Source organism: Fibroporia radiculosa, assembly GCF_000313525.1.
Source record: "Fibroporia radiculosa TFFH 294 genomic supercontigs, scaffold2693, whole genome shotgun sequence".
Classification (NCBI taxonomy): Eukaryota; Fungi; Basidiomycota; class Agaricomycetes; order Polyporales; family Fibroporiaceae; genus Fibroporia; species Fibroporia radiculosa.
This window is the reverse complement of record NW_012133359.1, coordinates 71,943-85,298: the sequence shown is the minus strand read 5'-3', so window position 1 is coordinate 85,298 and position 13,356 is coordinate 71,943. Positions and strand designations below refer to the sequence as shown.

General features: G+C 50.1%; 5 protein-coding genes across 5 annotated transcripts; 1 reads left to right on the top strand and 4 right to left on the bottom strand.

The window, feature by feature from the left end:
• Nucleotides 1-6: 6 nt before the first annotated feature.
• On the bottom strand, nucleotides 7-2,054 carry FIBRA_04171 (uncharacterized protein; the record flags this gene model as incomplete). The annotated part of the gene is made up of 10 exons (XM_012325987.1): nucleotides 7-579; nucleotides 632-657; nucleotides 715-861; nucleotides 912-1,082; nucleotides 1,140-1,274; nucleotides 1,336-1,435; nucleotides 1,493-1,641; nucleotides 1,700-1,769; nucleotides 1,828-1,902; nucleotides 1,959-2,054. The coding sequence occupies 10 exons, from the start codon at nucleotides 2,052-2,054 to the stop codon at nucleotides 7-9; spliced, it is 1,542 nt and encodes a 513-aa protein (XP_012181377.1).
• Nucleotides 2,055-2,629: 575 nt separating this feature from the next.
• Nucleotides 2,630-4,072, bottom strand: FIBRA_04170 (uncharacterized protein; the record flags this gene model as incomplete). Its single annotated transcript, XM_012325986.1, has 3 exons — nucleotides 2,630-2,880; nucleotides 2,970-3,294; nucleotides 3,347-4,072. The coding sequence occupies 3 exons, from the start codon at nucleotides 4,070-4,072 to the stop codon at nucleotides 2,630-2,632; spliced, it is 1,302 nt and encodes a 433-aa protein (XP_012181376.1).
• A 1,069-nt stretch (nucleotides 4,073-5,141) lies between these two features.
• On the bottom strand, nucleotides 5,142-7,903 carry FIBRA_04169 (uncharacterized protein; the record flags this gene model as incomplete). Its single annotated transcript, XM_012325985.1, has 19 exons — nucleotides 5,142-5,425; nucleotides 5,483-5,582; nucleotides 5,635-5,730; nucleotides 5,781-5,832; nucleotides 5,882-5,958; nucleotides 6,014-6,071; nucleotides 6,135-6,290; nucleotides 6,344-6,468; nucleotides 6,523-6,638; nucleotides 6,688-6,857; nucleotides 6,905-6,922; nucleotides 6,976-7,004; nucleotides 7,058-7,082; nucleotides 7,137-7,184; nucleotides 7,233-7,366; nucleotides 7,415-7,455; nucleotides 7,505-7,566; nucleotides 7,615-7,688; nucleotides 7,742-7,903. The coding sequence occupies 19 exons, from the start codon at nucleotides 7,901-7,903 to the stop codon at nucleotides 5,142-5,144; spliced, it is 1,827 nt and encodes a 608-aa protein (XP_012181375.1).
• A 1,491-nt stretch (nucleotides 7,904-9,394) lies between these two features.
• On the top strand, nucleotides 9,395-10,508 carry FIBRA_04168 (uncharacterized protein; the record flags this gene model as incomplete). Its single annotated transcript, XM_012325984.1, has 8 exons — nucleotides 9,395-9,437; nucleotides 9,487-9,519; nucleotides 9,604-9,641; nucleotides 9,701-9,737; nucleotides 9,808-10,067; nucleotides 10,123-10,250; nucleotides 10,306-10,405; nucleotides 10,467-10,508. 8 exons carry the CDS (start codon nucleotides 9,395-9,397, stop codon nucleotides 10,506-10,508), a joined length of 681 nt encoding a protein of 226 aa, XP_012181374.1.
• A 409-nt stretch (nucleotides 10,509-10,917) lies between these two features.
• Nucleotides 10,918-13,339, bottom strand: FIBRA_04167 (uncharacterized protein; the record flags this gene model as incomplete). Its single annotated transcript, XM_012325983.1, has 6 exons — nucleotides 10,918-11,256; nucleotides 11,317-11,451; nucleotides 11,513-11,647; nucleotides 12,565-12,991; nucleotides 13,041-13,137; nucleotides 13,189-13,339. 6 exons carry the CDS (start codon nucleotides 13,337-13,339, stop codon nucleotides 10,918-10,920), a joined length of 1,284 nt encoding a protein of 427 aa, XP_012181373.1.
• Between the last annotated feature and the right edge of the window lie 17 nt (nucleotides 13,340-13,356).

The window sequence follows — 13,356 nt, the reverse complement described above, 5'->3', positions numbered from 1 at the left end:
AATGACTCAACCACACCGACACGTTAGGATCTTCCAAAGAGTGTTCTTCGGTGGCTCGGCTTCCCCTTGACCATGATATCCACTGTCATTTGCCACCCCGACCTCGCCTCCCTGAGCACGAACGTTGCTCAGAGCGGGTGGCGCTGCACCCACAGAGGAAACCATTGGCGATGCACGTCCATACTGCTGCTGCGTGGCAGAGTATTCCTCCAACGTTTGCTCACGAATGTACGATTCGTGGCCAGGGTTTGCATAAGGATGTTGCGCGCTCAGCTGCTGGCTCATCCGCCGCTGCATAGTTCCGATTGGAACGTCCATATGCGCAGCCGCAGATGACATAGGTGTTATCTGACCAGGGGCGTTTATGCCTCCAGGTGGATGGGCTCCTGGCACTGCGCGCTGCTTGGAGCCATGTCGCACGAGCGCAGGTGAAGGGGGGACGACTCCAGCAGCACCGGCCTGTGATGCGCGCCGTCGATCCTCGCGGGCTTGCCGGTCCATATCTCTGCGGCGATCGTGCGGAGAGCCGGGACCTGGTCCCGCTGTGTTCTGGATCTGCGAGAGGATCTGGTTCTGACCCTAAAAAGCTATTACTACCACATTGTCGCCTCATGTTCGGGGGAAAACCCACCAGGGACACTTCCCAACCCTTTCCACCTGACACACGTCAACAGATAAGCCGCACGTTTGTCGTATATCTCCGAAAAGACTCACCATTAAGGAGATTCCAGTCGTACACTCCGTCGTCGACGTCATTATTGTTCTTCATGACCTTCGCAAAAAGTTCGCGTAGGAAATCGTAATCGGGCGTTTCCTCGAAGCCGAGTTTGCGGACATAGTTGAGGTAGATACCAAACTCCTCTGTCAAAGCAGCATGAACGAAAGCACAGCCTAGAGAGATGATTACCAACCCGGGAAACCATCACACAGCTCCTTAATAGGTGTGGTCTGCTTCTTCTCACCAATCTTCTCGTACTTCTGTTTGTTGGTCGCAGCCTTGAGACCTTGCCATGGGAGACTACCTCTCAGAAAATACATGAAAACATGCCCAAGTGACTCAAGATCATCCCGTCGAGATTGTTCTATAGAGTATGATGTGAGTAAGAATGCCGCCTACGGCCTAATAATGTACGACATACCTCGCCCTAAATGCGTGTTGATGCTCATATACCGAGCAGTGCCACTGAGACTCTTATGCTCTCGGTACGGAATGTGTTGTTTGGTCTTTGGATCCCGATACTGCTTTGCCATACCGAAGTCAACTACATGGACCACTGCAGTGAAGTAGATACCATAGTTCAATACTGCGTGTACATCATGGACTAGTCGGCTCACCGTTAGCTGCCTTGGTGCCAGGTCGCCCAATGAGAAAGTTGTCCGGCTTGATATCGCGATAAATGAGATTCTTCTCGTGTATTATTTGCACTCGCGCAAGCTGTACAAATAGTGTGGCTGAGGGACACGCCACGCTGCTAGAGCTAGATACACATACCATCTGCCGCGCGGCCATGCAAACAGTTTTGATGGAGAACTTTCTACCACACATGTCGAAGAGGTCCTCAAGACTAGGGCCTAGTAGGTCAATGACAAGAATGTTGTGCAACCCCTCCTGCCCGAAGTGATAAATTTGGGGTATACCCGCTGTGCTCGTGCAGATGTCAATCAAATACATAATATTCTAGTGGATAGTAGTACTAACGGCATCCGGCCAGTATCCGATACGACCGACACTCATCGCGAAGCTGTGGGGCCTCTGCTTTCCTCGGTTCCTGCGCACGCAGCTAGCGTCAGCATATCACTGCGGACAGGCGGAAGGGCAGCGCGTACAAACTTGATGGCGACAGTCTGCGAGTTCAGCAGGTTGGAGCCTGTTGCAGCAAGGTGGAACCATTGTTCAATGTGCTATCATGGCAGCATTAGAACGCTGAGCGTAATGGTGAGCTACCTTCGAAGATGACCCCGAACGAGCCCTCGCCGATCTTCTTGCCGACACGATAGTGCACACCAACGACGTTGTTGTTGGAGGATGCTGAGTGGGCAGTGTGCGCGGACATGGTCGAGACGGACGAGGACCTGAGGACGAAGGGAAAGGCGAGAGAGAGGAGAAGGCCCAAGGCCCGGCGTCGAGATCTCGCTGTAACCGTTATTATCACCCTCGGCTATAGCCGGGCTCGCTCCCGCCATGGCTGAATGCTGTCTCCCGCAGGAGATAACGCGCACACCGCCCAAGTGTAGCAACCAAATTGTACAGCAATTATGAGGGTTATAGACATGGCACAGACTCGTACAGACTCATGACAATGCGTAGCGGGGTGGACACAGAGACAAGGTAACCGGTAGCGTGGGATGAGGTATGTCCGGATATATGAGGGGTGGCGGGGTAACACGAATACGTACAAGACAGGAGAAGTGCCGATAAATGCTAGATCAGGATAGGAAAATAGCGGGGCCGTCTGTGACAGCAGCCAGAACAGCTTTTCAACGGGACGTTTCCCTCGTTCACTACATCCTTTATCTGAATTCAAAGCACGACGTTGTGTGCTCGGGCACATGAACCAGAGACAGTTGTTGGTACCTGTATCGACAAGCGGTCAAGAGGGTTCAATGGTCAACTCAACAAAATGTGCACTCACGGCTCCGAGTTCTGGTGATAATAGAAACCACTCATCGTCGCAACAGGAACGGCAGGGAATCCACGAGATTGCGCAAGGGACATCTGTCTAGTACCCTGGGTTGTCGAAGTCCGGCGAGCGCGGGGACTGAGCTCAGGTTTGATGGCTGCTTGTGGGGAAGAAGGTTGTGCCAGCGTCTCGGGTGAGGCGAGTGGCTGCGTACACGCCGACTGTTGAGGGTTGAAATCCACACAAACATAATAGAAACCTATCACAGTGAGTATCAGTCAGTTTGTGGGTATCACATCAACAGAGAAATACACCGGGCCACCAAAGACCACCGGCGATTCAACACACCTGCAAAGCTCGCACCATTGATATCCTGAACACGATGATCAGGAACCAGAAACTTCTCCTTCCACCTCATAAACACTGCCCCCCGATTCGCATCGTTCATCGTCAAATTTGGCCTTTTCAACTCGGGTTTGACATGTCGGAAAGCAGGAAAGCGGGCCCAATGCACCATATCCTCCTGCTCACTGGCGCCCCAGTTCTGTGTCAAAAACCCATAACGACTGCCAATGATCTGCGCGTCGAAATACGTGGTGAGCTCCGGCCAATCGTCTGTGAGTCCACGGATGCGAAGGTATCCACATAGATGTGAAGACGAAAAGTCGACATCCTACGCTGAGATTAGTCTACAGCGCAAATAGGTAAGCAACGACGATACCGACCACAATGGTGACGTTGACATCATAGCTATTCCTCCCACTCTTCTGAGTACCCTTAAAAGTAGCGCCAGGATAGAGGCAATGATGTCCCTGCGAGCGCACTCGCAAATGAGTAATGTCGAGAAGGGGGTCTGGATAAGTATCTTCGGGCGCTTTGGCTCGGGACTTATTGCGCGATGCTGACGCCAGCGAGCTGGCCAGAGTTTGGGTAGGATGGGACGTCCGACTCACTTGTGACCGGATGAGCGACTTGGTGTCAATTGGCGGTACGAGGGGACGTCCTGATGATACAAAAGAAGGCGCTTGCGCGGCCGGGAGGGCGAGCAACACGATAGGGTCGGACGTGGCGGACGGCGGGGGGTGGGACGGGATATCCATATTTGCATCTGCGTCAGGGCAAGACGGATGGGCAGAGCGTATCGCATGATTGAGTGTGTCCTGGTGCAAGGCGGAAGCCTCGTTGCGGTCGTCTTGCAGGGAAGCCGCACGACGCAGCAGCTCTCGCTCCATGTCGGCGTATAAACCCGACGGAGGCAGGAAGCGGGCACGACATGGCCCGCAAACGATGCTGGTGTCGCTAGAGTCAACAGAATCGTGGAGGAGGAAGGGCGTGTTTGGAGAGTCGGCAGAAAGCGGGCAGTGACACGCAGAGCATAACTTGATCTGGCCCTGGGGTTGTTCTTGGGGTTGTAGGTCGTGAGCGGGCGGGAGGGGGTGTTCTGATGGCATGAGAGGGATTGGAGACGACGTGAGGAACGGAGGACGGACGAGTCGCAGGAGCGTGGGGAGGGGGGAAGCAGTGGAGGAGCAACTTGGGTTGGCACTTGTCTTCAGGCTCCAGCACGTGCGGCAATCACTGCCCCCAGCTCTCCAGTCTCAGCCAGAGTAACCTCGCCTCCCTTCCTTGTTCTCCTCCTCCACGAGCCTCCTGCGACCCATCTATCAATGCATGCGCTGTCGCGACCCAGTCCCGCAGTCCGTTTGCGTGCCCCGAGCACCGCTTGTGTCTCTCAGACGCTCCCCATTGGCAGCAGCTGGCCGGCGCGGCTCTTCTGCGCTCGGATCCTTTCCTGCACAAGGTTCCCCAAATCCTGGTTTCGGTCACTCATATAGCCTGTCTTGGATCACTTCCTAGATAGCAGCGTAGCGTAGGCCAGGCAGCCAAGCAACAAGATCGACCCAATTCAAGTAGCATGTGTACCTGGCTACCGACATTGCAACAATTGGATCTTGGGTCCGAGTCGAGCGTCGCCAGCTTATTTTCTCCTGTCGGCCCTTCGCCGCAGGCGGCGGGGAACGCCCACCGGGTCATGCTCGACTGCACGGCACGGGTCCGTTGCGCCCGACCTCCGGTGTCGGTGGACGTATCAATCCGACAGGCTGCCAGCTTCCTCATCCAGACCAGTGCTGAGCATGCTTGGCAGTCTTATACAAGAGCCTTGCAGCAACTACATCCGACAACTCGGCGATCTCGTATCAACTCTCTTCGATACACCTCCGCGGATCCATGTCTCCGTGGGCAATCCAAAAAATATCTCACAGCAGGTAAAGTACATACCATGTCTCGTCAGCGGGCCTTAGGAAAACAAGTGTGGTGGACCTTGGTGCTGCATCAATGGGGGATAGGAAAAAATAGATGTTATAATAGATCGAAGGCTGATATAAGTAGCCGTCTTCTACACCACACTTCTATATCAGTACGCATGTCGTGCGCAGCATAAATGGCGTCTCCCCGCAGATTCCTGCAGTTTCAATGGTATGCAAATTCCACCCTATATATCCCGTTTCATGGTCATCGTTATGCTATTAGTTCGTGATTCACCCCCGCTGGCAACTGTGAAGTCAGTCCGTTCTCATCATAGGTGGCATCACTCGTCCTGGCATCTTCCTTTGATATTGACGACCGTGATTTCTCTGCGACATCACCATCAACCTGATCATCCCCAGCAGATGGATTGACGGGTAAGTCTGAAAGATTTTCAGTTGCGGCCTGCGTAGCCTGGCCAGCTTCAATGTCGGCCCCAGGCTGAGCACCACTCCTGATCACATTACGTTTCAGAGTGTATGCCTTCAGGAAGAGCACTATGGATAGTCAAATCAGCTCGGGGCTCGCCAAGGCAAACGCCCCCAATGACATACCCAGTATGAATCCACATCCAACGATTGGTGTGATTACGACCCAGATTGTACTGATTGCCTGGCAGTATGCTTTCATGAGGGCAACGCGTTGGGCAACATTCTGTTTCAGATATCAGCCAATACAGAATCGGCACAGCACATTGGCTGCTTACAGGAATATACTGGATCTGCGGAACAATTTGGTTCAAGTTGGCCGCGGAAGTGTTAATAGTCAAGTCAGGAATATCCTTGACTTTCGTTTCGAGTATCTATTGTGACATATGAGTATCGACCAATCTGTTAGTATTATACCACGTACTCCAGAGAGAATGGCGTCGCTTATAGTAACACCAATGGATCCTCCTAGTAATCTATGCAACATCAATGAGGACAAATGACACTCCATTAAGATACACATACCTGAGGAAACCGAATGTCGATGTGCTAGTTGCCATGTCTTTTAAGGGCATTGCTGCCTGGAGGCCGATGAGAGGCACCTTTGGTAGACTCAGTCGATAACCTATATGACCCGGCGTAACTGAGATGACAAACCTGGAAAAGACAGCCAAATCCTAGTGCGGCAATCAACGGATACACTTCCTTGATAGCACTATACGAGAAAGAGTCGAGTTAAGAGGCATTCTCTGTGGCCAACTTCCGAAAAAGGACCTACGTCGAAGAGGTATCGCTCAGCATAGTCATAAGACCAAATCCAAGGGTGAATAGGGCCCAACCAAACCACATGAGCGGTCGCCAGCTACCGGTACGCGCTACAACTTGACCCGAAAAAACTGAGATGATAGCTGAGCCAAGGGAATAAGGTAGCATCCTTGATGATGAATGTAAGTAAGTTTTGCGTGATGTTAGCATGTCCTCACATACTTGACGCCAGACATGGTAGCAGAGGCCCCGAGAACTTGATAGTAAACAGGCAAGTAGAATGTCCCGCTGAAGAACCCAATTGCGTGGAGGAAGACGGATATCAGAATAAACCCGGTCGTTCGTACCTGTGATTTGCCATCAATCATCTGCGGTCACATAGCGGGTGCGAGTAAACTTACTTTGAAAAGACGCGGCGGTACAATCGGTGACCGCGATGTAAATAATTCGTTCACAGCAGCGAGTATCAGCAGTACAAATCCAATGACCAGAGGTGCAATAGTTGCCGCCGAGCTCCCTTCAGAACCGGTGTAAGCATGCGTACCGGAAATGGTATCCAAACTCACAGGATGTCTCGCTGAAGTTGAAGCCAATCAGGAGACAAACAACGCCACCCATAATGAGGGCGAGACCCGCGAAATCGAAGACACTAATATGTTCTCGGAAGGTCTTGCCCTGATGCGGATTGAGGTTCAAGAACATGTAAAGAACAGCGAACGCAAGTCCTCCAGTGGGGCTATCCGACGTCAGAACAAGCACAGTATATAGATGGAGATAACGCACAGATTAATGAAGAAACACCTAGAATGAGTAGTCAGCACCAGATTCACAACAGAAAAAGGCACATAACAAACCATCTCCACGAGACATGTTCAGCAAATACCTACACAAATGGTCAGCCACCATGCGCATCAGGATTGATAAACGAGCGCGAACTCCGCCCAGTAGTGGTCCAATGACACTGGAATAGTGATATCAGTGATCACCTCTACAGCTGAGGCAGATCTTAATTTACCTAGCAACACCCCATGTAGCACCGAGAAGACCGGCGTATTTTCCTCGACTGAACGCCTCTTAGCTCAAGGCAGTAGATCTTCGCGATCGGACTTACTCTTCCAGTGATACGATGTCCGATATCGTGATTTGAACAAGTTGCATGATACCGCCGCCTCCAATACCTTGCACAGCTCTACATACGACAAGCCATGTCATATTCTGAGCGGCACCGCAAAGTGCTGAGCCAATCTGAGAGGGATTGAGCCTTCAGCACGCAATAAGAGGAAATGCACTCACCAGAAAAATAAGGATGGAGCCAAAAAGGACTGGCTTTCGACCTGTGGAAAGGTCGTAAGAATAAGTAGAATGCGGAAATATGTGGTGTACCTAGAATATCCGATAGTTTCCCGTAAATTGTGGACAGTGCAGCTGCGGCTAGCAAATAGGCACTGTACGACGCTTAGCAGCGGAGTAGCGGGAGGAGACGCCGGATCTACCTTCCAACCCAACCGTAGTCTTTACCTCCACCTATCTTCTCGACGATAGTTGGCAATGCAGTCGAGACAATGGTCTGGAATTTGTTGAGCTAAATAGCTTTTACCAGCAAAAATACACGCAACACACCTGGTCCAGTGCGGACAGGAAAACGGAAGCCATCAAACCAAAAAAGACGATACCAAGCCTGTTCTCGGGGAGAACCTGCTTCTCATTTCTCCAAGACTTGTCTTGCTTGAGCTCCGTCTCTGACTTCGGGGGCAGGTCGCTCGGAGTATCCGCTTTCTCCATGGTATGTCACGGATGGATGGTGAACCGTCGAAGGGGATCACGAGCCAGGGGCTGAAGCCTCGGAAATACGCCTGGGTGGACTGGAGGGCGGAAGGGGACAGACAGTACGCGTGCATTGCCTGGCATGATATATTCTGGAGAGTTGTAAGCCAAGGTCCCACACACGCAGTAAGCACTCACTGCCGAGATGCCGCTTCCGTCAGCGGCCGTGCCGAGACAACTCACTCCCACGGTTTTTCGGATCTCATGATCACCTCAATAGGCTAGGGGTGTCCGAGTTACATACCGGAGTGCAGACGTCCTAAGATACCTGGGCTGCAGTGACTCGGGCTAAGCACAATGGGAATGGGGGCTGGCCAGATACACTTATGAACGGCTAAAGTGAACTATACTTGGCCCGGCGCTCAGTGCGATGGTATCGGAGACCTGCAGGGAGCTTCGTACACAATTTTACGTAATCAAGCCGTTGATTGATCAGTGTTGAAATATGATCGGCCTCCCTGTCATCATTCCGAGATGTGTCTATCGCTCGAGTCAACCTTGCGGCTGAGCGGCAAAACTGGCAAAATGCAAACTATGTCGTGACAGACGCCGTGAAGTCTGGATCCCAAAGCGAATAAGTATCGCGCATACTGGGTGCTCAACAATCAGCATTGAAATGATGTAAGTTCCTGATCATCAACACCCTTCAAGTTTCCGACGCTATGATACTACGACTTCAGGCCAAGGTTGACGGTGGGATACCTTAAAATTGCTAATCCAGTCTACTGAATATGGTGTGACTGACATTCGCGCATCCTAGAAAGGTACAGTCAATTTCCATATTCTGAAAACTTGATAAATTGAGCCAGTTACCCTTGCGGAAACGAGTTCTCTACCTCGGGGCTCAAGTTGTTATGCAGCCTCCTGATGTTACGAGCCGTAAAACCTGGAGACTTATATCCTGTGTTGGATTATATCTGGACCAGCCATTGTCGATGCACTATATGTCCGTCAAGAGTATGGCCAAGATTTATTTCCCATGGAGGCAATCCAATTCTACCAGGATCGGCATCGTTGCATCGTTGATTTATATACATCCGTGTTTTGTGTTTGTCGATGCGAACCGATATTTGCAATCGACACATACATAGTATTCGCACTACTAATCGAAGTACCAACCTCTTGCTGTGTCACTGTCAATTGTCGGTACGGACATGGGACACCAGATGGTAGTATGCCGTGTCAAGAAGCTCTAAAAAGCTGAACCTGATGCACACAGACCTGAACTGCTGTTCCTCCAAGCACCGAAAGGGACAAACTATCAAATATCGAGAAGCCACAGCAGTTGAGCGACTTGAAAGATCGAGATGCAAAGACTTGTGTTACGTAAGCTTTCCTTATCTAATTTCGGCCAAGTTCTTTCAGCGCGTTTTCGCTCAGGACCACAAACCTGCCTCTTTCTTTCACTCATCCTCACCATCCTCCCATTTGTCTTCACAAAAGTACATAATGGCCGATCCGTCAACGATTCCGACCTTCAAGCTCGTCCTCGGTGCGATCGTCTTATATTCCGCAATCAGCTCGCTTTGTCTGACTCGCAGTTGTCCCTACTTCATTTTTCCTGATCGATGCATGTATGTTGCCTCGTCTCTGCGCGTTTTGTGGCACACAACCTACACAAACCATGCTGGCCGTTGATATGGTATGATGGCATTCAGTCGGTGACGGTGGAACTGGCAAAACCACCTTTGTCAAGGTTAGCAGCATCTCGCTCTGTCAAGTGTGATCACCAACTGATTTTCTTTTCTTATGCAGCGCCACTTGACGGGTGAATTTGAGAAGAAATATATCGGTGTGTGCCCATCGTGCTGAGTTTCCAAGCAAGAATTTCAATCTTTTCCTGTCGTGAACACATTACTCAGCTACACTTGGTGTCGAGGTGCACCCCCTCTCCTTCTCTACCAACTTCGGCACGATTTGCTTCAATGTTTGGGATACGGCTGGACAAGAGAAGTTTGGTGGGCTTCGGGACGGGTACTATATTCAGGGCCAATGCGGAATCATCATGTTCGACGTTACATCTCGGATCACATACAAGAACGTGCCCAACTGGCACCGTGATCTCGAGCGTGTCTGTGAGAACATTCCGATTGTGCTTTGCGGTAACAAAGTTGACGTGAAGGTACGGTCATGATTGTACGTGTGGCGCCTTATTTCTCTGTTAACATTGAGACTAGGAGCGGAAGGTCAAAACCGGTCAGGTTACCTTCCACCGAAAGAAGAACATCCAATACTTTGAAATATCTGCGAAATCTAACTACAATTTTGAGAAACCCTTCTTGTGGCTTGCGAGGAAGCTTGTTGGGTGAGTTTTACTCCGGGTTCCTGTTGCAATCATCGACCCATAACGTTCTATACAGCAACCCTTCACTAGAGTTTGTCGCAGCGCCCGCTCTTGCACCCGCTGAGGTGCAGGTTGACGCGGCTCTTATGGAGCAGTACCAGAAGGAGTTGGCTCAGGTATGGCTGGTAGTGTTTCCGCTAGGCGCACATGATGACATCATATTTTGTTCTTGCTCAGGCTGAGGCTGTCCCCCTCCCGGAAGAAGACGACGACTTGTAACTCAGTACCGTACTGTCCTACTGCTACCACTATCATTTTGTCTTCAGATATCTGTTCCAGTAGTGTCTCGAATATACATTCCATCACAGTTCGTTATATCCGCCAATCTAACTCATGATATCTACCAGTCAATCTGGGGCGCTCTGAGATAAATTTATCGTTAAGGTGCACAAGCTGTCTTCGTGAAACCAGGTGCGAAAGTAAACATATATATTCATCGGATTCAGTCTCTTGCTAGTCTTGCCGTTGAAATGCCGAAGCTACAGGCTGCAACGTACAAATATCTTACAAAAATACGTAATGCGTTTACAATTATCCTTCACCGTGTTCAATAAAAGGTTCATCATTTGGCTCACAACCTGCGATGTGTGAATTAACAATGAACGAACCGAGGAGGCAAATACTATGCCTATCTATTGCCTTGCACGAGATTCGCGAGACCGTCATCGACAATTTTGAGGTCAAAGCGGGAGAGAGGAATGTTATCTGTCATCCAGCCATGGCGATCTGGAAGCCTGGCCAAGAGCATTAATCGCTGGTCATCGGTAATCCCAGCATCCCTGAATTTGAACATCAAATCTTCTGCGGGAAGGTCGAGAGATGATAGGAATGTGTGCAGGGATTCCATATGACCGGATTTCGATCCAGAACGCAGCCCCGAGCGTATTTTATGGGGCGAACTGGAAGCAGTGATGGAAGTGGATCCGCTGGGCAGTTTTTTGGGGGGCTTGGTCCGCAAGATAGTTTGCTTTCAACGTTCAACACCTGAATATATAATTCGGACAATACGGAAGTAATTCTGACATACCCTCGTAGCCAAATCCTCTGGGGGCTGTCCGATGTACCGGGATGTGATGGATGACACCCGTGCTACGCTCGCTCTAATGACGTTCGATCTCACTGGTTTGTTTTCGTATGGGAAGTTCTTTCGCGGGCGGCCTCTCTATCAATCACCCAAAGGGTATGTAGATATTAAGTCATCGCCGTATATTCCATGCACTTACCTTCATTGGAGCGCGCCCCCCTATGCGCTCCTTCGCAAGTACACCATTTCTTCTTCTCAAAAGGTAAATCTTCGCAAAGAGCAAGATCGGCCAATGACCTTCGTAACGATTGGCATGCGTCCACTTTCTAATTACCTACGTCGCATGGAATATATCAATCAAAATTCGTAATTATGGAACGTGAGATGGTGCTCGATACAACTCACATTATCTACGTATTTCTGTATACCTTCATCGCTCTGCATTGCGAGAGTCTTCGTGCAATCAAGAAACGTTTGAGCAGAACGAGTGCAGGTCAGCTGGCCAGACATTGTATTGAACTTCCTGTCAGAACAGTGAAGGCATACGGTTAGACCTACTTTGAATTTCTCAAACTGTACACTGGATAGCATCATTCGTGAAAAAAGCGAGCCTTCAACTAAATCTTTTGAATACAGTGCCCGAGGTGACAGAGGCGGCCTTAGATAATAGAGGTACCTACTGCTGGCATGTTGAGTGGGCTCTAGATCCAACTCATTGCCTGAAGTTGCACCAATGGTCACCATAGTTGACGCACCGAAGTGATGAATCACTGTCTGATTCAGCGATGGCGGTAAGTCTGTGGTACGTTTGGGACTACAACTTGAAAACTTGGTCGACAATTTATACAGTATTGAGAAAAAATGGCAGCTGATTAGTCTTCCCACCGAGGCAATACGACCCATTAATATTGGAATGTGCCCGTCCCACGCGGCTGATCGCAAGACTGCCAAAGTAGGATTTTTTCTCTCAATTAATAGAGGGCAGGCTTCAATAATGCAAGTCAGCCCTTTTTCTTGCCACCATATCCCAAAATGTTCAGTTTGTATCTGATTTCATAGATGGCAGAATCAACATCACAAGGCAGGCATCCAAATGGCGTTTGGACAAAAGGTACAGTGGGGCACTCAAAATACAGCTTTCCGTCTTCTGCCAGTATATTTTGAATCACTAGGAACGCCTTCTTTTCCTCTCCGTCGGTATAACTAACGGAACTTAATGAGTTGAGCTCGCAAAAGAGTACTTCTGCGCACCTCTTTCTTCCTCAGAATCCAATCTTTATCCTTGATACTCTTCAACTTTTTGCCCTTTCCCCTTTGGCGCAGCCTTTCTCTCGCCGTTTCAAATCTCACTCGCGATCCATCTTCTTCACCTGCCTCGAGGCCCTCGGGCATTTGCTGCGCTCCACCTCCCCCACCAACGAAAAGACATAAGAAGACTTTCTTGGCCTTGTTTGAGTTAGGATAATCAACGACAATGCCACCGCCGAATCCAGCTTTTTGAGCTATGGAGGTAATCAATTGTATTTGGTCGTCAGATGTGGGATAAAATTGGAACACTGCGCGGGAAGGATTTCGCAATGATGCGTGTAATGTGGTAAAAAAGCGAGTGAGGCGATGCGGCGGAGAAGAAGTGGGATGTGACGTCTCTGCGTTGAGAAGCCACTGAATTACAGAGATGCTGCGAGAATCATTTGTCATATGCGTATACACGTTGGTCACGAACATACCTGATAGCACCATCGAAACTTCCTGGACGGAAGCCGAAGCCCTGGCCAATATCCTGCAAAAATAGATCGCCCTCAACTTCGCGTTCAAGCGCGACCTCTATACAAATCGATCTGTGAGATAATTGGGGGTATAGGCATCTATACATACCAAGCATACTCGGAGCGACATCCACACCGACCCACAAATGACCCTGTTCATCGAGGATTTCACCGGACAATCCTGAACCGCATCCAATGTCAAGGAGTAAAGCGGGTTGATCCGGAGGGAGATTTAGGAGCTCTAGAGCTCGATAAGTCATGTCGGCTTGTATCCGCT